This window comes from Rhinopithecus roxellana, chromosome 15 (genome assembly GCF_007565055.1).
Source record: "Rhinopithecus roxellana isolate Shanxi Qingling chromosome 15, ASM756505v1, whole genome shotgun sequence".
Taxonomy (NCBI): Eukaryota; Metazoa; Chordata; class Mammalia; order Primates; family Cercopithecidae; genus Rhinopithecus; species Rhinopithecus roxellana.
The window spans coordinates 124,597,477-124,621,772 of NC_044563.1; the positions used below are offsets into that span (position 1 = coordinate 124,597,477).

General features: G+C 39.6%; 2 protein-coding genes across 13 annotated transcripts in view; one reads left to right on the plus strand and one right to left on the minus strand.

Annotated features, from left to right (window-relative positions):
- LOC104660483 (protein NPAT) overlaps positions 1–1,669 on the minus strand; it is a 63,328-nt gene extending 61,659 nt beyond the window's left edge. For 2 of the 3 annotated variants that reach the window (XM_030917281.1, XM_030917280.1), the window contains exon 1: positions 1,530–1,669. In XM_030917281.1, the coding sequence (XP_030773141.1) occupies positions 1,530–1,566 (37 nt within the window). In that variant the 5' untranslated portion in view covers positions 1,567–1,669. The remainder of the gene's footprint in view (positions 1–1,529) is intronic. The other variant, XM_010360849.2, reaches the window with a different exon arrangement.
- Positions 1,670–1,843: 174 nt separating this feature from the next.
- ATM (ATM serine/threonine kinase) overlaps positions 1,844–24,296 on the plus strand; it is a 134,151-nt gene continuing 111,698 nt past the window's right edge. For 9 of the 10 annotated variants that reach the window (XR_004053464.1, XM_030917282.1, XM_030917283.1 and 6 more), the window contains exons 1-7: positions 1,844–2,198; positions 6,609–6,710; positions 6,790–6,902; positions 8,179–8,324; positions 14,887–15,051; positions 23,107–23,272; positions 23,943–24,181. Coding sequence is in view for 9 of the 10 variants with exons in the window: in XM_030917282.1 (XP_030773142.1) it covers positions 6,639–6,710; positions 6,790–6,902; positions 8,179–8,324; positions 14,887–15,051; positions 23,107–23,272; positions 23,943–24,181 (901 nt within the window). In the remaining variant the exon portion in view is untranslated. The remainder of the gene's footprint in view (positions 2,199–6,608; positions 6,711–6,789; positions 6,903–8,178; positions 8,325–14,886; positions 15,052–23,106; positions 23,273–23,942; positions 24,182–24,296) is intronic. The other variant, XM_030917285.1, reaches the window with a different exon arrangement.

Sequence of the window (24,296 nt, forward strand, 5' to 3'; positions counted from 1 at the left end):
TAAGAAAACCATGGCTGGCGTTTTTTGTACATTAAATGAAAAGCAGGAAGTCAGCAGAGTAGCTGGTTTGTGGAGAAAGAATACTCACAAATTGATGCGAATTATTTCAATTAGAAAATGATACTGCTTTCTTAGGACTTAAGTCTTAACTAGGGATGATTCTGCCCTCCAGTGGACATACTAGCAACACCTACAGACATTTTCCCTAATCACAACTGGGTAAGGGCAGGGTGGGGAATCGGTGTCCTACTGTAATCTAGTGAATAGAAGCCAGGAATGCTGCTAACATCCTACAATGTTTGAGCACAGGATAGCGCCCCACAATAAAGAATTATGAGGCCCAAAATGTTAACAGTACTGAGGCTGAGAAATCATGTTTAAGACTACAGTTACCGAAACTCAACTAGATTACCAAAATGCCAAAACTCAGAATTCTTAAGCAAAAGATTAACCAGACATTAACAAAACATTAGTTTAAACTTGTCATTAGTTTCTTCAAAAATGGATGGTGGAACCAGTTCCGTTTAACGTTTCCTGCAAAATGTGCTTATCAAGAGCCCTACGCAAATAACATTTTTGTGGACAGCGCTGGGCATTTAAAGGAGGCACAAGACAAATGGGTTTTCCGAACAATAAAATAATGGTAGTAATGGCTGCGAATACTACGGGAGGTTTCATCACAGATGCTTGCCATTTACTTTTAAGGACGTCGCATACGACGTCTGTAAATCACTGGCTCGGGTTTTGAGCTTTACGTGACTCTCGTCCCCTGTAGTACAATCCTCTTTATTCTTTCAGGGGACAAACAACAAAACCCGTTTCTCACACAGACAATACACCCTGACAGAGAAGTGACCCACAAACCACCCCTCCTCAAATGAAGGTAAAACTAGGGCTAGAAAACGTTCAACTAATTTAAGGCAATTAACCCTCTGAAATTTTTTGCTGATCAAAGGTATAGGAATTGCTGTTTTAAAATATGCAAGTAGCATTTCACATCTCTACACTGGACGACGTATTGCGTGGAGGATGGAGAAGGAAGATCACCCTTACTCCCAAATTCGTAGTTATAAGGGCGGGTAATTAAAAGGGCGGCAGGAAGGTCTCCCTACAAAGATGGGGGGCCGGGGAAGTCCCTCTTTGCCCTATTTTGGTCCCAGCAATGAACCACGGAAAGTGCGCCCAAGGTTGAAGCACACGCAACTCGTCCGTCACGCAAACGCTCTTTCAGGGGTCCTAATTAGCTGTGGAGGCCTGACTTTCCCTCCGAATCCTGCCCCAGGTGTTCCACCTCGAGCTTCCCCTCGGCCTTCCCCTCGCCACGCAGCCTCTGAAGAGAAACATCTACATACAAAGAGGCTTAAACTGCCTAGAACCTCCGAGTGACGAAGAATCACCGCCAGTATCAACTCGTAAGCTGGGAGGCAAAACCCCAAAGCTTCCCCACCCAGGGAAAACCTTTGGCCTCAAAGGTCCTTGTGTCCGGCACAGCCGGGGCCAATAACCCTCCTTTCCGAGCCCGCGCTTACCCAATACAAGCCGGGCTACGTCCGAGGGTAACAACATGATCAAAACCGTAGCAGGAACCACAATAAGGAACAAGACTCAGGTTAAAGCAAGCACAGCGACAGCTCCTGCGCCGCATCTCCCGGTTCCAGTGGCGGTACTGAACCCGCGGCAATTTGTCCCGCCTCTTTCGCTTTACGCCAGCCAATCGCTTCTGCCAGAGAAAGAAAGGCGCCGAAATGAAACCCGCCTCCGTTCGCCTTTGGAACTGTCGTCACTTCCGTCCTCAGACTTGGAGGGGCGGGGGTGAAGAGGGTGAGGAGGGTGGGTGAGAACCCCGGAGCCCGAGCCGAAGGGCAAGTCGCAAATGCTAGGTCTCTGGCCATTGGTGGACAGGGCGCAGGCGCATTTGCTCCGACGGGCCGGATGTTTTGGGGGAGTGTTTTGAGCGCGGAGACCGCGTGATGCTTGGCGCGCATGGGCACACAGTGCTCTACCGCCGCTCGGCCCTGCTTCTTCTTCCAGAAGTGGGCGCTGTACAGTTACGCAGGGTTTGAACCGGAAGCGGGAGTAGGTACCTGCGTGGCTAACGGGGAAAAGAAGCCGTCGCCGCGGGAGGAGGCGAAAAGAGCCGGGATCTGCGCTGCAGCCATCGCCGTGGTTGATACCACTTTGACCTTCCGAGTACAACGGTAGGGGCGCAGAGGCAACGCAGAGGCTCCTGCGTTGGAAAATTCAGTCGCGTGCGATCCAGTTTGTCCTCTCCCCAGACCCCCAATCTCATGCACCCCTCCAGAGCGGCCCTTGACTCCTCTCCTCACTCCATCTTTCCCTTGATTCCTCTCCTCACTCCATCTTTCCCGGCCTCTCTTCGGGTTCCTAGCGGACTTGGCCAATAACCTCATCCTTTTAAACGCCCTGAATTGAACCCTCCCTCCTGCTCATCCTCTTTTCGTGTCACCTTAGGGTTCAGATTTAACTACGCGACTTGACTAGTCATCTTTTGATCTCTCTCTCGTATTTAGTACTTTTAGTCAGCGAGCATTGATTGATATTTCAACTTCAGCCTCGCGGTTAAGAGCTTGGGCTCTGGAAGCATACGGCTGGAGTTGGAATTCTGACTGTCACTCGTGTGGCCTCTCTCTACTGTCTTGTGAAGATAAGTGAGATAATCTTGACCTGCGGTGAGCACTCGTGAGCGTTAGCTACTATTGTTGCCAGGTACAGATAAGTAGAAAGACAACTACAATAGATGATAATGTATGTGATGGGGAGTACTCTGATGGTAGAGGAGTGACTTTGGTTCTCTGCAAACTCAGCCTGAGACTATCAATTCAGTTTGTGGTGAGACCTCGCAGTGTTACCTTGGCAGATGGTAGAAGCCTTCCAGATAGAAGGAAAAATGCGTGTAAAGGCACAAAGTGTAGAAGGACCCTGAAGCTCCGGAGTGAGGTCTGGCATTGAATGCAATATTATTTTGTGGGTTTTCAACTGCTGAAGTCGTAGGAATGGATGAGACTAAGAAATCAAAGCTGTTCTTTGAGGTATGAGCGGAAGAAGAGCTATCAGGAGACTTTCGAAACAGTCATAAAGGAAGGGAATATGATCATTGCTAACATTTGCTGTGTTTCAGGGCACTGTAAGCATGTATATGGGTCCTTACAGGAACTCATAGAGGTAGGTACTAGTATTGTTTTTCCTTTTCTCATTGAGAAACTGAGGTTTGAAGAGATTAGTGAACTTGCTCTAGATTATACGGTTTGTAAGTGGCTGAACCAGGATTTGAACTAACACATTCTGACTACAGAGGCCACACTCCTTAGCACTAGAAAAGAATGACATGCCAAGGGCAGAGTTATTTCTAGGAAGATGGGATATAAGCGTCATTGACAAGTTCTGCAAAGGGGTCAACTTGGTTGAGATCTAAAAAGGAACATTGAATTCGTCAATTCAGAGGCTCGTAGGAAGTAGGAAATCTGTATCTTTTCATTTGAACCTTGAGTGGAACCTAGATATTCTGGATTAATGTATAAATGAAGTTCATCTTTATGTGGTGACACTCTAGTTGATTACCTAATAGTTCCTCTGCCTTCTTTCAGTTCCGCCAACATACTATATGCTTTTACATTGTAGAACCCTTTGGCTGTGCTGGTTTCCTTCCCTGAAGTGTTGGTCCTCTAGCCCTTTTTTGGTTTGGCACCAGTTAGTTCAGATCTTGGCTTTATTATAAACTCCTCTGAGATATGTTCCCTGACAATTTATCTAAAATGATCCTCTCTACAGTTATTTTCTATCACTGTATTTTTGTTTCCTCAGAGGCATACATCACAATTTGGAATTATGCATTGATTTATCAGTTTACTTGTTTACTGTCACTCTGCTGCCCAGATATGATTCCATGAGGGTAGGATTTGTATCTGTTTAGTTCATCATTTGTCTACCTATACGTCGTAAATATTGTTTGCATCTATCAGTGAACGAACATCTTCTGTTTATGTAGATAATACTGAACTGTTTTGTTTTCTTCAAAGTAATCATTAAGAAACTGAAGGTAAGAAAAACAAGTTCAAAGAAGTCACACCATGGGGGAAAAAAAAGTCAAGTTTAGGGCTGCCTTTTCCGGGAAGTGGCAAATCTTTAGTATATTTAGGAATAAAGGTGCCAACCCTTATGGTTCTTTGGATATTGCTAAGGTATTTTCGTTGGTTACATTACCAGCTTCATTTTCCTTATTGACTCAAGAGGGCTTTAAACTGAAATTGAAGAAGTAAGAAGATTCCTAGATAAAACCATAAGGAATAGAAAAACAAAAATGATAATACTTGTTCACAGGAAGTATATAATTAAATGAAAAGGACTCAAATAACAATCTGTAATCTATAGCAGAGTAAAGTGGAGGTTGTCATAGTGTTGGGGGATGGGGGAGGTCAGAAGAACCACCAGTGAATACAAAAGGAGAAGAGAATTAGAGCCGTCTGCTAATAAAATGGGTAGTCAGCTCTTTTTTTTTTTTTTTTTTTTGAGACAGATTTTTGCTCTGTCGCCCAGGCTGAGTGCAATTGCGTGATCTCAGCTAACTGCAACTTCCGCCTCCTGGGTTTAAGTGAGTCTCCTGCCTCAGTCTCCCCAATGGCTAGGATTACAGGCACGTGCTACCACACCTGGCTAATTCTTGTGTTTTTTGTAGAGACGGAGTTTCACCATGTTGGCCAGGCTGGCTGGTCTTGAACTCCTGACCTCGTGAAATGCTCACCTCGGCCTCCCAGAATGCTGGGATTCCAGGCATGAGCCACTGCGCCAGGCCCGGGTAGTCAGCTCTTACTGAGAATATTCAAAGACAGGGCATTCATTTTGTAGGAGACATTCCTTCCTTTATAGGATGATTGGACCTGGTCTCTTAGTTCCTCCCAATTTTGAGATTCTGTGAGATTGAATCGGGGCAGAGAAACATACTTGATCTTGAAAGATTAAGTAGAATTTAGATGGATGGATAGGAGAAGGAGTTTCCCTACCTTTTTACATCTTGAGATGTAGGTATGTGTAGGTATAATATACATAAATATATGTGTTTTTTCTCTGTTTACAGACATTCATAGTCTAATAAAAAAACTTCTTTGTATCATATAAAGGTTTAGATCAGAACTAGTAAAACAGAATGCTGTTTCTTTTTTCTTTTCTATTTTATTTTAGGTTCTGGGGGTAGATGTGTGGGTTTGTTACATGGGTAAATTGCATGTTGCTGAGGCTTGGTGTACGAATGATCCTGTCACTCAGGTAGTGAGCATAGTACCTGATAGGTAGCGCTTCAAGCCATAGCTCCCTCTCTCTCCGTCCCTCAAACAGTCCCCAGTGTCTGTTTTCCCATCTTTGTGTCCATGTTGAAATGCTGTTCTTACTAGATTTTTTTGAAGGACATCAAAAGAGAGTTTGATTATATCAGAAGCCCCCAAAAGAAGAGAGCTACTACAGTGGAATCAAGACATAGTAAAACATAGTTGATCCTTGACATTTGCAAAATATACCACCATAGCATAGAATTTCCTTTTAAAACAAATATTTTACTCCTATCGTTATGTTTCAATGAGAACCTTAATTACCAGTTGAGATGGAAGTGGTAGGCAAAGCTTACTAGCTCTGATAGCCTCCTACTTATCAGTTCCAAAGCATGTTTTAAGCCTTTGGCTCAGCAAAATGACACATCTCTCCATATGAGCAAGAGTGCTTTTTTCTTTTTTTTTTTTCCTTTGAGACGTAGTCTTGCTCTGTCACCAGGCTGGAGTGCAGTGGTGCTATCTCTGCTCACTGCAGCCACCGCCTCCCGGGTTCAAGTGATTATTCTGCCTCAGCCTCCTGAGTAGCTGGGACTACAAGCATGCACCACCACGCCTGGCCAAGAGTGCTTTTAAATAATTCATTGTCAATGTTAAATTCCTGAGTACTCATTTCCTTATTTGCCTGGCTGTTTTCTATTTATCTTTCATGTCTGAATTTAAATGTCATATTTCTTTGGTCTTAGAGTAATAAAAAGTAAATATACTTCCCCCATCTCCCACCCCAATGGAGCCTTCCTCTGTCGCCCAGGCTGGAGTACTATGGCTCCATCTTGGCTCACTGAAAGCTCTGCCTCCAGGGTTCAAGCGATTTTCCTGCCTCAGCCTCTTGAGTAGCTGGGATTACAGGCGCGCGACAACAAGCCCGGCTAATTTTTGTATTTTTAGTAGAGACAGGGTTTCAACATATTGGCCAGGCTGGTTGAACTCCTGACCTTGTGATCCTCCCACCTTGGCCTCCCAAAGTGCTGGGATTACAGGTGTGAGCCACCGCAACCAGTGTAAATTAACTTTTATTTTAATCCTGCTACCACTGCAAGCAAGGCAAACATTTTTGTGTTACAGCACTGCTTGTATAGATTTTAAGAAAATCTCATTTTAAATATGGAAATGTTAAGAAAAATTATTGTGCCTTTGATGAGAATATGCTTCTAATTGTACGATTAAATCTATAAATACTGCAATATGAAATAATTATATATATACATTTTTTCACACCTCTCTATGCATATATATACATATACATATATACCTATATATTTTTTTTTGCAGACAGTGATGTGTATTCTGAAATTGTGAACCATGAGTCTAGCACTTAATGATCTGCTTATTTGCTGCCGTCAACTAGAACATGATAGAGCTACAGAACGAAAGGTAGTAAATTACTTAAATTCAATTTTTCCTTGAAATAAGTGTGATTAGTAACCCATTATTATTTCCTTTTTATTTTCAGAAAGAAGTTGAGAAATTTAAGCGCCTGATTCGAGATCCTGAAACAATTATACATCTAGATCGGCATTCAGATTCCAAACAAGGAAAATACTTGAATTGGGATGCTGTTTTTAGGTATTCTATTCAAATTTATTTTACTGTCTTCATTTTTCTCTTTCATATTTATTTCTGTTGTACTATTATTTTTGTGTGTCGTAACATTTGTCTTTGTTTCCTATATATCATTATGCCTTGCATATGAATTTGGCATTTAATATTTATCCAAAACATAATTTTTAAAGCTTGTTCTTAAACTTAAAAATTATAAATTATTTCTTCAATAAAATGTTTTAGACATATCTCACTGAAAATTGAGAGAGAATTTCTGTCATTATAATTAGTTCACAAGACTTCAGATTAGAGAAAAAAATTATAATAAATGTTTGGATATTACTTTCACACCTTTAAAGATTGCTCTGATTATAAGTAAATGCCACGTGTTAAATTGTAATAAAACAAGTAAAAGGAAGATTGGAATACTTGTATATGAATTTGGTTAAAAACAAAAAGAACCTCAAACAATGAAAAAACACAACTGATTGCTGGACAGCAATCAGTTAAACCAACAGGGTTGATGCATTTTTACATTGAGACATCATTTTCAACCATGAAATCCATTTATAACTAGAAACAGATTGTAAGAATTAGGAAAGATGAATAAAGTATTTTAAATAGAGTATTAAATAAACTAGAAATAACGTTTGTTGTCATGAGGAAGTATGTATTTAGTTGTCCTTCAGTGTTTACGACAGATTCTGTTTTATTTTTAGCTCCTATTTGGTATTAGATTGACTGTTGCAGATTTGAATGCATATAAAATGAAACATACATGCTCTTTTTCCTCTGGCTTTCTAGTTTATTTTAAATACAACAAATATAACCTGAAGATGAATACTATTTTGTATAAGCTGATCTGGTAGGTCAAATATGTACCTGGCACTCCTGGCTAGTTATGAGTATCTTCTAGGCAGGCTTCATTTAATGGCTAGCAACATTACCAACTGCCTAAGAAAGAGGTAGATCCAGTACAGAATAACAGAAGGAGTTCAGAGAGGATTGAGAGGGTCCTTACTAGCACTGTGAACTTTTAATGATAAATTTAGAAAGCAGGCAGTAAAGCAGTAGAAAGTCATAGAAGATTAAGGACTTTGCAAACCAGACATTAAATTGGTCTTGTAGGCGTTAGGCCTTGAAAGAGAGATTTAATTGTTTTATTTGTTTTATTCAGCTGGTATAGTAATCTAAGAAAGGTAGTTTAAAAGTTGCTTTTGTGATGGCATGAACAGCTTTTGAAATTATTATAATTTAAGGATTCAACAAGTTTCTGAAATTGAATTTTGTTTTCTTGAAGGTTTTTACAGAGGTATATTCAGAAAGAAACAGAATGTCTGAGAATAGCAAAACCAAATGTATCAGCCTCAACACAAGCCTCCAGGCAGAAAAAGATGCAGGAAATCAGTAGTTTGGTCAAATACTTCATCAAATGTGCAAATAGAAGTAAGTGGTGTTATAAATTATAAATAAATGGCTTAACAGATTACTGTTTCATGGGTTTTTTTTCCAGATCATTTTAAGGACTTAACTGTTGCATAAGTTTGTTCTAAATATAATAAGATTAAAAATTGAGTGCAAGTACATATAATGATTTTTATTTTTATTAAAAGGTTTTTTTTTTTTTTTAAGGCTAGTCAAGTGAAGCAGTGGGAGTGGAGAAGTAACAAAGAAATCTGTAACTGGTTGTGATCAATTAGTTGTAAAGACCACTGCACTCAGGCCAGCCTGATTTTTAATATTACTGGTTCAAATATTTGGGGAAATTTATTCAAGCATAGAATGACAGAAATCTGAGGATTGAAGGGATTTATTTATTTAAGAGATAGGGCGTCACTCTGTTACCCAGGCTGGAGTGCAATGGTGTGATGATAACTCACTGCAGGCTCAAGCTTCTGAGTTCCTAAGTGATCCTCCTGTCTTGGCTTTCTTGTAGCTAGGACTACAGATGTGCATCACCATGCCAGGCTAATTTTTTTTTTTTAGTTGATGTTATTTCACTGTTTTGCCCAGGCTGATCTTGAACTCCTGACCTCAAGCAGTCCTCCACCTGCTCAGCCTCCCTAGTTATTGGTATTGCAGATGTGAGCCACCATGCCCAGTGAAGGAATTAAAAATTACTGTTTTAACTACCCAGTCTTGGATGCCCTCTATACGTCCCTAGCCTTTAGGTAGAAGTGCAGTCTTAATGATTGAATATACTTTCAAGGCTTTCTTTTCCATCTTTGAATAGTATTAAGAGTATTAAAAACTGGCCGGGCGCAGTGGCTCACTCCTGTAATCCCAGCACTTTGGGAGGCCAAGGCAGGCAGATTACCTGAGGTCAGGAGATTGAGACCAGCCTGACCAACATGGCGAAACCCTGTCTCTACTAAAAATACAAAAATTAACTGGGCATGGTGGCACACGCCTGTAATTCCAGCTACTTGAGAGGCTGAAGCACTAGAATTGTTTGCACCCAGGAGGCAGAGGTTGCAGTGAGCTGAGATTACGCCACTATACTCTATCCTGGGCGACAGAGCGAGACTCTCAAAAAAAAAAAAGTATTAAAAACCTGTCTTTTGTTACTGCTTCTCCCTTCTGAGAGTATATCAAAAACTCCTGTTTATTTTTTTAGTGTGACATCCTTAGAGATGTTTGAAGGTAGCCACAATATTTCCTGAGTCCTCATCTTTAAAGTTCATAAACTCACTCTCTTTATCTCATGTGACCTAGGTGTTATACCACTCTCCTCTGAATATTCTTCAGTTTAATTATCTGTCTTGAAGTGTGGGCCTCTACGTACAGGGAAGAGGCTAGAAAAACAAACAAAAAGTGTGGGACTCATTTTTTTTAATACAAGATCTTGCTTTGTAGCCCAGGCTGGAGTGCAGTGGTGTGATCTTGGCTCACTGCAATCCCTATCTCCCGGGGTCAGGTGATCCTCCTGCCTCAGCCTCCCAAGTAGCTGGGACTATAGACACGGGCCACCATGTGTGGCTAATTTTTGTATTTTTATTAGAGACAGGGTTTCACTGTGTTGGCCAGGCTGGTCTCAAACTCCTGACCTCAAGTGATTTTCCCACCTTGGCCTCCTGAAATGCTGAGATTACAGGCGTGAGCCATTGCACCTGGCCAGGACTCAATCTTTTAGGTATATTCTGATTAGTACAGAGAGCAGTAAGTCTTACTTATCTTTCATTCTGTACTTTTGCTGATTCATTCTAAGATCATGTGAGCTTCCTTGGCTCCAACACTTCCTTCCTTCCAACACTTAATTGACATTGTACTTACTATGATTTGAGGGAAAAAAAACCCCAAAAAAGATTTTTTTCTCCTGATGAGCCAGATAGTTCCTATCTTTAACTTGTACAATTAATATTGTGAAGAGTTGATTTTTTGGAACCAAAATGCAGGATCCTGGTAAGCTTTTGTAAGGAAATGGGCTTTATACATACTGAAAAGCTAGAGGCAGAAATGTGTGTTCAGGGACTCCTGGGCTCTTCACAGATAAGGATGTTGCTTTGTGATACCAACTCTTAAGAATCAGAAGGGGCCGGGCGCGGTGGCTCAAGCCTGTAATCCCAGCACTTTGGGAGGCCGAGACGGGCGGATCACGAGGTCAGGAGATCGAGACCATCCTGGCTAATACGGTGAAACCCCGTCTCTACTAAAAAATGCAAAAAAACTAGCCGGGCGAGGTGGCGGGCGCCTGTAGTCCCAGCTACTTGGGAGGCTGAGGCAGGAGAATGGTGTAAACCCGGGGGGCGGAGCTTGCAGTGAGCTGAGATCCGGCCATTGCACTCCAGCCTGGGCGACAGAGCGAGACTCCGTCTCAAAAAAAAAAAAAGAATCAGAAGGGTGGAGCATGGTTGCTCACACCTGTAATCCCAGCACTTTGGGAAGCTGAGGCAGGCGGATTACCTGAGGTCAGGAATTCGAGACCAGCCTGGCCAATATAGCGAAACCCCATCTCTACTAAAAATACAAAAAATAGCTGGGCGTGGTGGCGGGTGCCTATAATCCCAGCTACTCGGGAGGCTGAGGCAGGAGAACTGCTTGAACCTGGGAGGTGGAGGTTGCAGTGAGCTGAGATCGTGCCATTGCACTCCGGCCTGGGCAACAAGAGCAAAACTGTCCCCCCAAAAAAAAAAAAAAAAATCAGGAGAGCATCCAAATTAGTAAATATTTAGTACAAGTATGCAGATTATTAGTGAATGATATTTCAGAATGGTGATATGAGACTTGAGGGCAAAGTATAATTGTTTAGTCAATTTTCCACCTCCCCTGAGATGCCAGCTTGTGTGGATAACTTCAGCCCCTCGTCAGAGACTCCAGCAGAGACAAAGGAAAACTACTCCGAAATATTCTGCACCCACTTTGCTCTGTGTGGTAACTTTGTATCCGGTAAAATATTGTATTTGCTAGTAACGCTGGGATGTAGTAGGTACTTACTGAAAGAGTGAATGTGAGAGAAAGATAACACGTCAATTTTGTAACCCACCAGAAAAGTTTGCAGCGTGTACAGTAGTTTTGCCTTGCAGTGAACAATCCTTTTAATTGCAAAATTAACAAAGTAGATTACATTTGAAAATGCATCAGCGTGTTGTTTATAAGAAAGAGATGGTAAAATTATCAATGCAGGTCATTTAAGTAGTTGAAAATGTGTATTTTTATTTACAGCTTCCTTTTCTTTCAAATTTGACTTTGTAACTTAAACCTTTTTAATCTTGGGGCAAAACCAGGGAGTTACTCTTCCCTCACCCCACCTCAGTTTTTTTTTTTTTTTTCCCAAAAGATTGGAGGGTTGATGGAAATTTAACATATGTCTAGACTTTGCCACTCTTGCTTAGTATTGGTATCCAAGGTATGATGAAAGAAATAGAGATTAGAAAAAAAGAAGTAAAAGGCAGCTGAGAAGAAACAAGTAAGCAAATATTATGATTTCTCTCCTTTTTTTTTTTTTTCGAGGCAGAGTCTTGCTTTGTTGCCAAGACTGGAGTGCAGTGGTGCAATCTCGGCTCTCTGCAGCTTCTTCCTCCTGGGCGCAAGCGATTCTCCTGCGTCAGCCTCTAGAGTAGCTGGGACTATAGGCACACGCCGCCAGGCCCGGGTAATTTTTGTATTTTTAGTAGAGGTGAGGGTTTTGCCATGTTGGCCAGGGTGGTCTCAAACTCCTGGCCTCAAGTGATCTGCCTGCCTCTGCCTCCCAAAATGCTGTGATTATAGGTGTGAGCCACCACACCCAGCCTGTTGTTCATTTCTTTTCTTATCTTTTTTTTTTGAGACAGAGTTTTGCTCTTGTTGCTCAGGCTAGAGTGCAATGGCACCATCTCGGATCACTGCAGCCTCCTGGGCTCAAGCGACTCTCCCGCCTCAGCCTCCCAAGTAGCTGGGATTACAGGCATGCCCCACCATGCCCAGCTAATTTTGTATTTTTAGTAGAGATGGGGTTTCACCATGTTGGTCAGGCTTGTCTCGAACTCCTGATCTCAAGTGATCCACCCGCCTTGTTGTCCCAAGGGGATGCTGGGATTATAGGCGTGAGCCACTGTGCCCAGCCTGTTCATTTCTTTATGTTAGGATTTGTCTGCTTTTGTACAAAGCTTAAATAGAGTCTAGATAATGTAAAACTCAGCTGTGAAAAATGTTAAGTTCTCTAAGATTCCTGAAAGTCTCTGCAGGTCAGCTGGGCACAGTGGCTCATGCCTCTACTCCTAGTACTTTGTGAGGCCGCGGCAAGCAGATTGCTTGAGCACAGGATTTTGAGACCAACCTGGGTAACATGGTGAGACTTCGTCTCTACAAAAACACAAAAACTAGCTAGGTGTGGTGGTGACCACCTATAGTCCCAGCTTTACGGAAGAAGATTGCTTGAGCCCAGGAGGCAGTGGTTGCAGTGAGCCAAGATCATGCTACCGCACTCCAACCTGGGTGACAGAGTGAGATCCTGTGTCCAAAAAAAAAAAAAAAAAAGTCTCTGCAGGCAATTTAGTTGTACTCTTAAGAAAGATTTGATACCAGAAGTTTGAGACCAACCTGGGCAACATAGGGAGACCCCATCTCTACAAAAACTTAAAAAATTAGCTAGGTGCAGTGGTGCTTGCCTGTAGTGGGTGGATCCCTTAGGTCTAGGAGGTCAAGGCTGCAGTGAGTCATGATGGGGCCACTGCACTCCAGCATGGGTGCCAGAGTGATACTCTGCCTCAAAAACAAGCAAAACAATGAAAAAATGTCAACGCATTACTTGAAATACTTCTCATATTTGGTAGGGGAGGGAGATATATTGGGATAAAGGACATAGAAAAATAAGATTTTATTATAATATTAATTTCTGTAGTTGTTCAACACAAATTAATTTTTATTGAGCATTTGCTATTAAGGCAGTCACTGGGCTTTTATGTCAGAATATAGAGATTAATTCCTTTCCTTAAAGATCTAATAATGCAATGGATGTTTTAGATTAGAAAAATGTTTACAAGGACTGTAAGAGAGATGCACAGGGTACTAGAAAAAAGGATCACATGGTTGTGCATTTCATAACTGGACAGTGCCTAAAATTATGAAATGAGCCATAAGTGAAGATGGTTTTACAGTTATATCACTGTATATTTATTTACCATAGTCTGATACTTGTGAATGTAACTAGTTTCATCATACGAAAACCCTAATCCAGAATATATTCATATTTACATGAGTTGTGCTCTGCTCATAGTTACAGCAATAAATATATTCAATTTTAAGATTGTCAGTATTGAAAAATGGCATTTCTGCTGTGACATAAATATAATTTACTGAAAATGAGAATTAAATTATTTTTAAATGTAATTTTGTTACCTTCAAGAATATGTGTCTAGTGATGCTGAGTTTTCAGAATCTCTAATAAGTAAATAATATGCTGTTAAAAATGACTACGGGGGTCAGGCACAGTGGCTCATACCTATAGTCTCCGCACTTTGGGAGGCCAAGACAGGAGAATCCCTTGAGCTCAGGAGTTCAAGACCAGCCTGGGGAACATTGTGAGAGATTCTGTCTCTATGAAGAATTTATAAAATTAGCTGGGCATGGTGGCACAACATCTATAGTCCCAGGTACTCACAAGGCTGAGGTGGGAGGATCCCTTGAGTCTGAGAGGTTGAGGCTGCTTTGGGTGTGATCATGCCACTGCACACCAGCCTGGGTGATAGAGCGAGACCCTGTCATAAAAAAAAAAAAAATTACAACCTGAGGTATTTGTATGCCATAAATGCTATTATAGGACTTAGAACTAATTTTGCTTTCCAAAGTAAATATTCTTCTTGTAATCTTATGTTATTCTAATAAATTTATTCTTCATAAAGAGTGCCAAAAAGCTTGGGATCATTTTTGGTCTAACACCAGAAATTGTGAATTATTAAGGTTTTAGTTGTTTAAGAATGATTGCTTTTCGAGGTGGGCAGATCACTTGAGGCCAGTAGTTCAAGACCAGCCTGGCCAACATGGTGAAACCCCGTCTCTACTAAAAATACAGAAATTAGCTGAGCGTGGTGGTGCACACCTGTAGTCTCAGCTACTTGGGAGGCTGGGGTGGGAGAATCACTTGAACCTGGGAGGTGGAGGCTGCAGTGCACTGAGATTGTGCCACTGCGACAGACCAAGATTCTATCTCAAAAAAAAAAAAAAAAAAAGATTGTTTTTGCTATATATTCCTATTAAAGAGGCACTGGCAAACTTACTGTGTAAAGAGGCCAGATAGTAAATGTCCTTGACTTTATAGGCCATATAGTAGTCATCTCTGTCTTAATTACAAAAGGAGCCATAGACAATAAGTAAATGAATGGATGTGACTATGTTCCAATGAAATGTTGTTTACAAAAACAGCCAACTGGCTGAATTTTACTTGGGGCCATAATTTGCCAATTTCTTCTCTACAGAAGAAGGTTAGTTAATAGTAATTTCCCAAATGAAATTATTTACATAGTTGCCATTCCAAGTGTCTTTTATTTTTGTTTAAATTTATGTTTTTCTTTATTTGTTTATTTTTAAATAGGAGCACCTAGGCTAAAATGTCAAGAACTCTTGAATTATATCATGGATACAGTGAAAGATTCATCTAGTGGTGCTGTTTACGGAGCTGATTATAGCAACATACTACTCAAAGACATTCTTTCTGTGAGAAAATACTGGTGTGAAATATCTCAGCAACAGTGGTTAGGTATGTTTTGAAGGTTGTTATTTGTGAATTTTTCCTCATGAAATGAAACTTCACCAAAGAAAGCACTTTGTCTATATCTGTCTATATCCCCCAAGTGACCTGACAGTTTAACAGTACTTGAGTAAAATTATGTGGTTATCGAACCTGACCCTTAATTTTTATTTATTATGTAGCTTCTGAATAAAGTCATGAATAATATATCAGGTGCCTGATACCAGAGCTGGAATTACAGTTGAAAGATACCATCTCCATCATCAAGGAGTTGACAGTGGCAGAATAAAACCCAAATAAACCAGAGATGATAATGTGCTGTGATACAGATATATTTGGTTTCAGTAGGTATACAAAATAATGACACCTAAACTCAACCATGATTTAAGTAGAAAGGGAGAAAACCAAGAGAGAGAAGTACCATAAAAGTGAAAGCGGGCAGGGTACGGTGGCTCATGCCTGTAATCCTAGCACGTTGGGAGGCCAAGGCAGGTTGTTTGCTTGAGCTCAGGAGTTCAAGACCAGTCTGGGCAACATGGTGAAAGTGTCTTTACAAAAAATAGCGGGGGTAATGGCACATGCTTGTAGTCCCAGCTACTCTGGAGGCTGAGGCAGGAGGATCACTTGAGCCCTGGAGGTTGAGGCTGCAGTAAGCTGTGATCACACTGCACTCTGGCCTGGGTGGCAGAGTGAGACCCTGTTTCCATTAAAAAAAAAAAAAAAAAAAAGTGAAAGCAAGAGAGTTTAAAGTTCAAATGGATGTGGCCAACATTTTAAGTTGTTATAGAAAGGATAAAACACAGAAGTATCTATTGGATTAGGCAATTAGCACGCTACTTCTAAGGTAATGGAAATCAAATATATTAGAATAGAATGCATTAGAAGACAATGTACGGGACCCAGTGACTCACTAGATGTGTAGAGTGTGTGCTAGGGAGGAATCTTGTGTTGTTACCTGTTTATAGCTGGGAGGTACTGAGAGACCACAAAGGAAGGAAATTATGGTCAGAAATTGAAATACTTCAGTTTGTTGATTTCAAAGATGGAGCATTTCTGGGTTTGAGAATAAGTGAAAGTAGGATTTGACATTAGCAAGATGATTTTAAGTCAGATGTCTAAGTCTTCAACTACATGGACTGTAAAAGTTTAGAAGCTTTTTTTTTTTTTCATGGAAAAGTGTTTAAGCTAAATTTTGCCAACTAGAAGACATTTGTCCATGTTCTTTATTGCCATTTTATTATTTCGAAATGAGATACATGTGAACCACAAAACTACTACCTAATCAGTAACCTCACTCCCACATTACACTCTACTGTTCCCATGAGAATAAACGCCTTCTCAGCTGTTGTACTAATTTCTTATGAATCATTCGGAGCCTTTATGTTACTCTGAACACAAGATAGGCTGTGTCTGTACAGGGCCCTCAACAAGCTTAGAGACAGCCTTTGGGGAATAGGCTGGTGGTATCTAGGTTACTTAGCCCAATCTTTCCCCAGTATGGCTGCTCATATTTAGGGCATTTTACATTATCACTTGTAACCATGGCTGTCACTGAAACAAAGGCAGTCTTTCCCCTGGTCTCCTTACTAAATTCTGTCATCTAGTGTGTTCTCTGAAACCCCCTTTTTATTTTTAAACTAACTACTCTTACTTCTTCTTTTTTTTCTTTTTTTAAGCTAACCTTTGCCACTTCTTCCTGGATGTTACTTCTTATAATTAGCCTTTTTATCAAAATATTTTTTTACTTAGTTTTCCTTTTCTAAAGCTTGCTTAGATGAGGACTCTGTGGGAGAAGTGAAGTCTGTGCTCAAAATATATATTCGGTACAGGTGGTGATTGAAGCCATGACTATGGATGAGATTTGTATATAGAATTTAGTGTGAGATGAGAAGAATGGCCTAAGACTGAGGCAGCATTTCCATATAAATTTTGGAATCAGCTTACTGATTTCTACAAAAGATCTTGCTGGGATTTTGATACTAATTGCATTGAATCTGTTGAACAATTTGGGAAGAATAGAAATCTTAACAATGTGGAGTTTTCAAATCCATGAACACTGTGTATCTCTCCATTTACTTAGGTTTTTTGTTTGCTTGTTTGTTTTTTGAGACAGAGTCTTCCTCTGTTGCACAGGCTGGAGTGCAGTGGCATGATCTCACTACAACCTCCACCTCCTAGGTTCAAGCGATTCTCCTGCCTCAGCCTCCTGAGTAGCTGGGATTACAGGCATGTGCCACCACACCGGGCTAATTTTTATATTTTTAGTGGAGACAGGGTTTCCTCATGTTGGCCAGGCTGGTCTCAAATTTCTGACCTCAGGTGATCTGCCTGCCTCGGCCTCCCAAAGTGCTGGGATTATAGACTTGAGACACCGCACCTCGCCACTGATGTCTTTTTTGATTTCTTTCATTAGTGTTTTATAATTGTCAGCATATAGATTTCTTATTGTAAATTGACAATTTTTTTCCTTAATTTTATATTAAAAAAAATAGACACAGGATCTCACTGTGTTGCCTAGGCTGGTCTCAAATTCCTGGGCTCAAGTGATCCCCCCCCTTGATCTCCCAAAGTGTTGGGATTATAGGCATGAACCACCACACCCAGCTGCAAATTGATATTTATTTATAATAGTATAAACATAAAGATTTTGTATATGTTTTGTTAGATTTATTACTGCAGTAGTTTGTAAATTGCATTGTTTTTAACATTTTGATTTTCAAATTGTTCAGTGCACAAAAATTATACAGAAGTACAGCTGAGTTTTGTATAGTGACCTTATATTTTGGGACCTTGCTAAAAACACTTATTAAATCTAGTAGCTTTCTTTGAATGTTCTTTGGGATTTTCTTTGTAGACAAACATGTCTTCTGTAAGCAGTAATTTTTTTTTCTTTCTTTCTGAGCCATGTGGCTTTTATTTTGTTTTTGTGCCTTATTTCATTGGCTAGGACGTCCAATGAGATTTTTTTATTGTGGTAAAATATATATAATATTTATAATTTTAACTGTTTTTAAGTGTACAGTTGTGTAGTATTAAGTGCATTCATATTGTTGTATAATCATCTCCACCATCCATCTCCAGAACTTTTTTTTCTATACTCAGTAAACAATAATTTACCATTTCCCCTCCCCTAGCCCCTGGCAGCTACCATTCTACTTTCTGTCACTATGAATTTGGCTATTTTGGGTGCTTCATTTTTATGGGTTGTTTATGTCCCACCAATTATGTTGAAATCTAACTCCCAAAGGGATGGTATTTGGAAGTGTGGGATTTAGGAGGTAATTAGGTCATGCAGGTTGAGCCTTCATGGATGGGATTAATGCCCCTGTAAAAAGAGGCCGGAGAGCTAACTTGCTGTCTTTCTGCCATTTGAAGATACAGTTCAAAGTCAGTAGTCTGCAGCCCCAAAAAGGGCCCTCACCAGAAACCCACAATGCTGGCATCTGGATCTGCTTTCAGCCTCCAAAATTGAGATAAATAAATTTCTGTGGTTTCTAAGCCACCTAATCTATGATACTTTGTTATAGCAGCCTGAAGTAAAGGACTCCTACAAGTATTTGTCCTTTTGCAAATTACACTTACTAAAATGTCTTTGAGGCTCATCAGTGTTAGAGCTTGTGTCAGAATTTCGCTCTTTTTAAAAACTGAACACTATTCTGTTGTGTGTATATGCCACATTTTGTTCATTCATCAGTTGGTGGACATGGGTTGTTTCTACCTTCTGGTTATTGTGAATAATGCTACCATGAACATAAGTATACAAATTTCTCCTGAGTTTCCCGCTTTCAGTTCTTTTGATTATCTACCCGGAAGTAGAATTGCCAGATCATGTGGTAATTCTATATTTAATTTTTTAAAGAACCAACATCCTGTTTTACACAGGAGCTACACCATTTTACATTCTCACCAGCAGCACACAAGGGTTCCAGTTTCTCTACATTCTCCCTAGAACAACTAGTAGAAAATGAGGATTCCCCTTCCAGGCCTTGAAAGCACTGTGTAATTGTGCTCCTTCCTACCTGTCTAACTTAACTAAAGCGCTTCTAATTTCTGTGTTTAAGCTACACTGACAATTACTCAGTTTCTCAAACCTAGTGGTTTCCATTTTTTTAAATAGACTTTTATCTTTTAGAGGAATTTTAAGTTTACAGCAAAACTGAATGGAAAGTCCACTGGACACACACAGCATGCCCTACTGTCAACATCTTGCACCAGTAGTACATTTGTTATCATCAGTAGAACTATGCTGGGACACATCCTTATTATCCAGAGTCCAAGATTCACTTTTGGTGGTACATATGCTATGGATTTTGAGAAGTGTATTGACATTTTAAAAGATCTTTTACTGTATCTAATGAGATGGTCGTATTTTTTTTTCCTCTGGGAGAGAATGGTAACAATTATTCACTACTATAGTATCATAAAGAATAGTTTCACTGCCAGAAAAATCCTCTGTGCTTCACCTGTTCATCTCTTCCTCCTTGCAAACTGTGGGAACCACGGATCTTTTTGCTATCTTCATGGTTTGGCCTTTTCCAGCATATATAGTCGTGCATCTCTTACCAATGTGGATATGTTCCGAGAAATACATCATTAGGCAATTTCTTTTTTGTGTGAACATCATAGGGTGTATTTATACAAACTTAGATGGTATAACACTACACACCTAGGCTGTATGGTATTACTGCTCCTGCACTACAAACCTGTGCAGCATGTTACTGTACTGAATACTGCAGGCAGTTGTGACACAATGGCAAGTATTTGTATATCTAAACATATATAAACATAGAGAAGGTACAGTAAAAGTATGGTATAAAGGATAAAACATGGTGCACTTGTCTAGGGCACTTAGAATGGAACTTGCAGGACTGGAAGTTGGTCTGGGTATGTAAATGTATGGTAATGTGAAGGCCTGGGATACTATATACTACTGTAGAATTTATAAACACTTAGTCCGTACTAAATTTAAAAATATATATTTTTCTTTCTTCAATACTAAGTTAACATTAGCTACTGTAACTTTAAAGTTAAACATTTTTTAAACTTTTTGATTCTTTTGTAATTAACACAGCTTAAAATACGAATGCATTGTACAGCTGTACAAAAATGTTTTTTCTTTATATAGTTATAGATGTTTTTTCTTTTGTTCTGTAAGCTTTTTAAATGAAATTATTATTATTCTATTTTTTCCTTTAAACTTTTTTGTTTAAAACAAAGACACAAACACACACATGAGCTTAGGCCTACATAAGGTCGGGATCATCAGTATCATTGTCTCCCGTCTCTGCATCTTGTCCCCTTGGTAGAACTTCAGGGACATGCATGGAGCTTTCATCTCCTGTGATAATGGTGCTTTATTCTGAAATACCTCCTAAAGGACCTACATGAGACTGTTTTACTGTTTTTTGTTTGTTTGTTTTTTTATGAAGAAGGAGGAATATAGTATAAAAGTGATAAAAAGCATAGTAGAGTAAGTACATGAACCTAACATAGTCATTTACCAGTAACTTAGTTGTTTATTATCATTTTCAAGGTTTATGTACTGTACATGATTGTATGTGTTACACTTTTATATGACTGACAATGCAGTGGGTTTTTTTTACACAAGTATCACCACAAATGCTTGTGAGTGATTTCTTGTGCTATGACATCACTAAGTATTTAAACAGGAAATTTTCAGTTCTAATATAATCTTATGGTACCACCTTTTCATATTGCCATTTGTCATTGAACAGAATGTTGTCATATAGTGTGTGACTGTGGTTGGAATCATAACAGTATGTATCCTTTTCAGATTGCCTTCTTTCATTTAGTAATATGCATTTAAGTTTCCTTCATGTCTTTTTCTTTCTTTTTTCTTTTTCTTTTTTTTTTTATTTTTGAGATAGGGCCTCACTCTGTCACCCAGGCTGGAGTGTGGTGGTGTGATCATGGCTCACTGCAGCTTCAACCTCCTGAGCTCAAATGATCCTCCCACCCCCTTCCAAGTAGCTGGGACCACAGATACAAGCTATCACACCCTGCTAATTTTTCATTTTCACTAGAGATAAGGTCTTATTATGTTGCTCAGGCCAGCAGCTTGAACTCAGCCTCACAAAGTGTTGGGATTACAGGTGTGAGCCACCGTTCTCAGCTCCTCCATGTCTTTTTATGGCTTGATAGGCTGAGGTGGGAGGATCACTTGAGCCCAGGAGTCCAAATCCAGCCTGGGAAGCATAGTGAGACTTCCGTCTCTTAAAAAAAACAAAAAAAGACCAAAGTTACTGATATTAGAAATGAAATGAGATCTAATTGCAGATCCTATAGATATTAAAAGGATAATAAGGAAACACTATGAACATCTCTTAATTTAAATGGGTCAGTTCCTCAAAAGCATACATTATCAAAAGTTATCCAATATAAAATAGATAATTTGACTAGTCCCATAACTATTAGAATAGATTGAATTAAAGAAATTAAATCCATGATTTAAAGCCTTTCATAAGACAAATTGGGAACAAGATAAGGATATGCACTCTCACCACTCCTTTTCAACATTATATTGGAGGTTCTAGCCAGAGTAGTTAGACAAGAAAAATAAAAGGCATACAGATTGGAAAGGAAGAAACACTTCCCTTTTGTAGATGACATGATTGTCTATATTTAAAGTCCCAATATACACAAGTATAACTGTGTAATCATGTTATTTGGGGGCTGGGCGCAGTGGCTCACACCTGTAATCTCAGCACTTTCGGAGGCTGAGGCAGGTGGATCATCTGAGATCAGATGATGGCTTCCTCTAAAACAGGACAGATTTACCTACAGCCTCTTCATTATAAAAAGCTTGCAGTTTCTCTGTTATAACTCAGTCCACTGTTTCACATTGTCAAGTGTCCCATTTCATCTTGCCTTTGGTACTGGGGAACTGGTGCAAAAATGAAGGTAGTCTGGCTAGTATCATTGCTGGGAGAAATAAACTGTCCTTTTTGTCTTATCAGGAATCTCAGGTCTCCTGCCAGCACTCAGGAAACTGTCATGCTAATTTATTAGGTAACAAGTAGGGTAAAATCTCAGCCAGGCACAGTGGCTTATGTGTGTAATCCTAGCACTTTGGGAGGCCAAAGCAGGTGGATCACTTGAGCCCAGGAGTTCAAGACCAGCCTGGGCAACATGGTGAAACCCTGTCTCTAACTAAAATACAAATCAGTTGGGTGTGGTTGTGTGGACCTCTAGACCCAGCTACTTGGGAGGCTAAGGTGAAGGATACCTGAGTCTGGGGAGACTGAAGCCACAGTGAGCCGCCATCTTACCACCACACTCCAGTTTGGGTGACAGAGTAAGACTCTACCTCAAATAAATAAGAAACAAACCAAGCAGAGTAAAATTTCATACCCTTCATAGGTCTCAACACATTTTGTGCATATTAATAATCAAACAGTATTATTATTTTAAAAAACTGCAGAGGCCAGGCCCAGTGACTCATGCCCATAATCCCAGCACTTTGGGAGGCCAAGGTGGGTAGATTACTTGAGGCCAGGAGTTTGAGAGTAGCCTGATCAACATGGTGAAACCCCATCTTTACTAGCAGTACAAAAATCAGCCAGGCATGGTTTTGTGCGCCTGTGGTCCCAGCTACTTGGGAGGCTGAGTCATGAGAATCACTTGAACCCAGGAGGCAGAGGTTGCCGTGAGCCAAGATTGCACCATTGCACTCCAGCATGGACGACAGAGCAAGACTCTGTCTCAAAAAGAAGAAAAAAGAAAAAAAAAAAACCCGTGGAGTATGTACTGTAAGTGCTTTGTTGGGCCTAGGTGATGGAACAGAGCCTTAGAGAAGTCATGTTTCTGCGATCTGGCTCTTAAACTGGTGCCCTCACAGCAGTTTATAGTTGTTTCTGTCTTAAAGGCATTTTATATAAGAGAAAATTAAATACTGATAGAGTACTTTTACTATGTTAAAAGTAAATTAGTGCTGTTTTAAAATCATTTTTCTGTATGGGATTATGGAATATTTAAGTTGTAACATTTAATATATTTCGACTTTTAAAAAATCATGACTAATAATTTTTTTTTCTCTTTTTTAAGAATTGTTCTCTGTGTACTTCAGGCTTTATCTGAAACCTTCACAAGATGTTCATAGAGTTTTAGTGGCTAGAATAATTCATGCTGTTACCAAAGGATGCTGTTCTCAGACTGATGGATTAAATTCCAAATTTTTGGACTTTTTTTCCAAGGCTATTCAGTGTGCGAGGTAATCTAATCCCTTTTTCTTTTGTTTTGTATTGAAATACTTTTGACCTTCTTGCAAGACCATGTTTTAGACTCAATAACTAAGAATTCTACCTTTAAATAAAACATTGATCCATCATAACAACTAGTGGATTCCGGAAGAGACAACCAAGTCTGACACTTTCTGAATATCCAATATGCAGAACGCTGCACCATGTTTTCAAGTGGGAGATGTGTCTTGCTGATGTTCTGTTGACCAGGAAAGTTAAATATCCTCTAAGTCGTTGCATTTCCCCCATTTTTGAGGATGGTTGTAATATACTGAGAATAAAATAAAATAGGAAAATATTTTGGAAGTATTACTATTGTACATATGTGTGGCAGTACTCAATTTATAATGTAAGACATTTTATAAATGGTGTTATGAATCAGTTTTGTTTATTTTTAGATAATGTTTTAGCAGCAGGGAGAGCTAACAGAAGTGGTCTCTTAACACCAAATAAGAACTAATTTTTTGTTAGTGTGAAGTAATGCTGTTATTATTTTTTTTTAATGGTTTTGAAATTAAGACTATTGTTTGAAAATTAGAGTTTTTTTTTCTTTTCTTCCAGCATACCACTTTGTAACTGTCTTCAATTTGTGCAGTTTGTTCCCCCTGTTACACCCAGTTGAGTTTGTTTGTTTCCTCACAGACAAGAAAAGAGCTCTCCAGGTCTAAATCATATCTTAGCAGCTCTTACTATCTTCCTCAAGACTTTGGCTGTCAACTTTCGAATTCGAGTGTGTGAATTAGGAGATGAAATTCTTCCCACTTTGCTTTATATTTGGACTCAACATAGACTTAATGATTCTTTAAAAGAAGTCATTATTGAATTATTTCAACTGCAAATTTATATCCATCATCCAAAAGGAGCCAAAACCCAAGAAAAAGGTATAAAGGAAATGTTTACTGTTTTGAATTGGCTTCTTCATTCAAACGTAGAGGTTTAAGTATAAAATTAGTGTTCTTTAGGAGACTATGACTTTCCTCTGGATTGCTCTGGTTG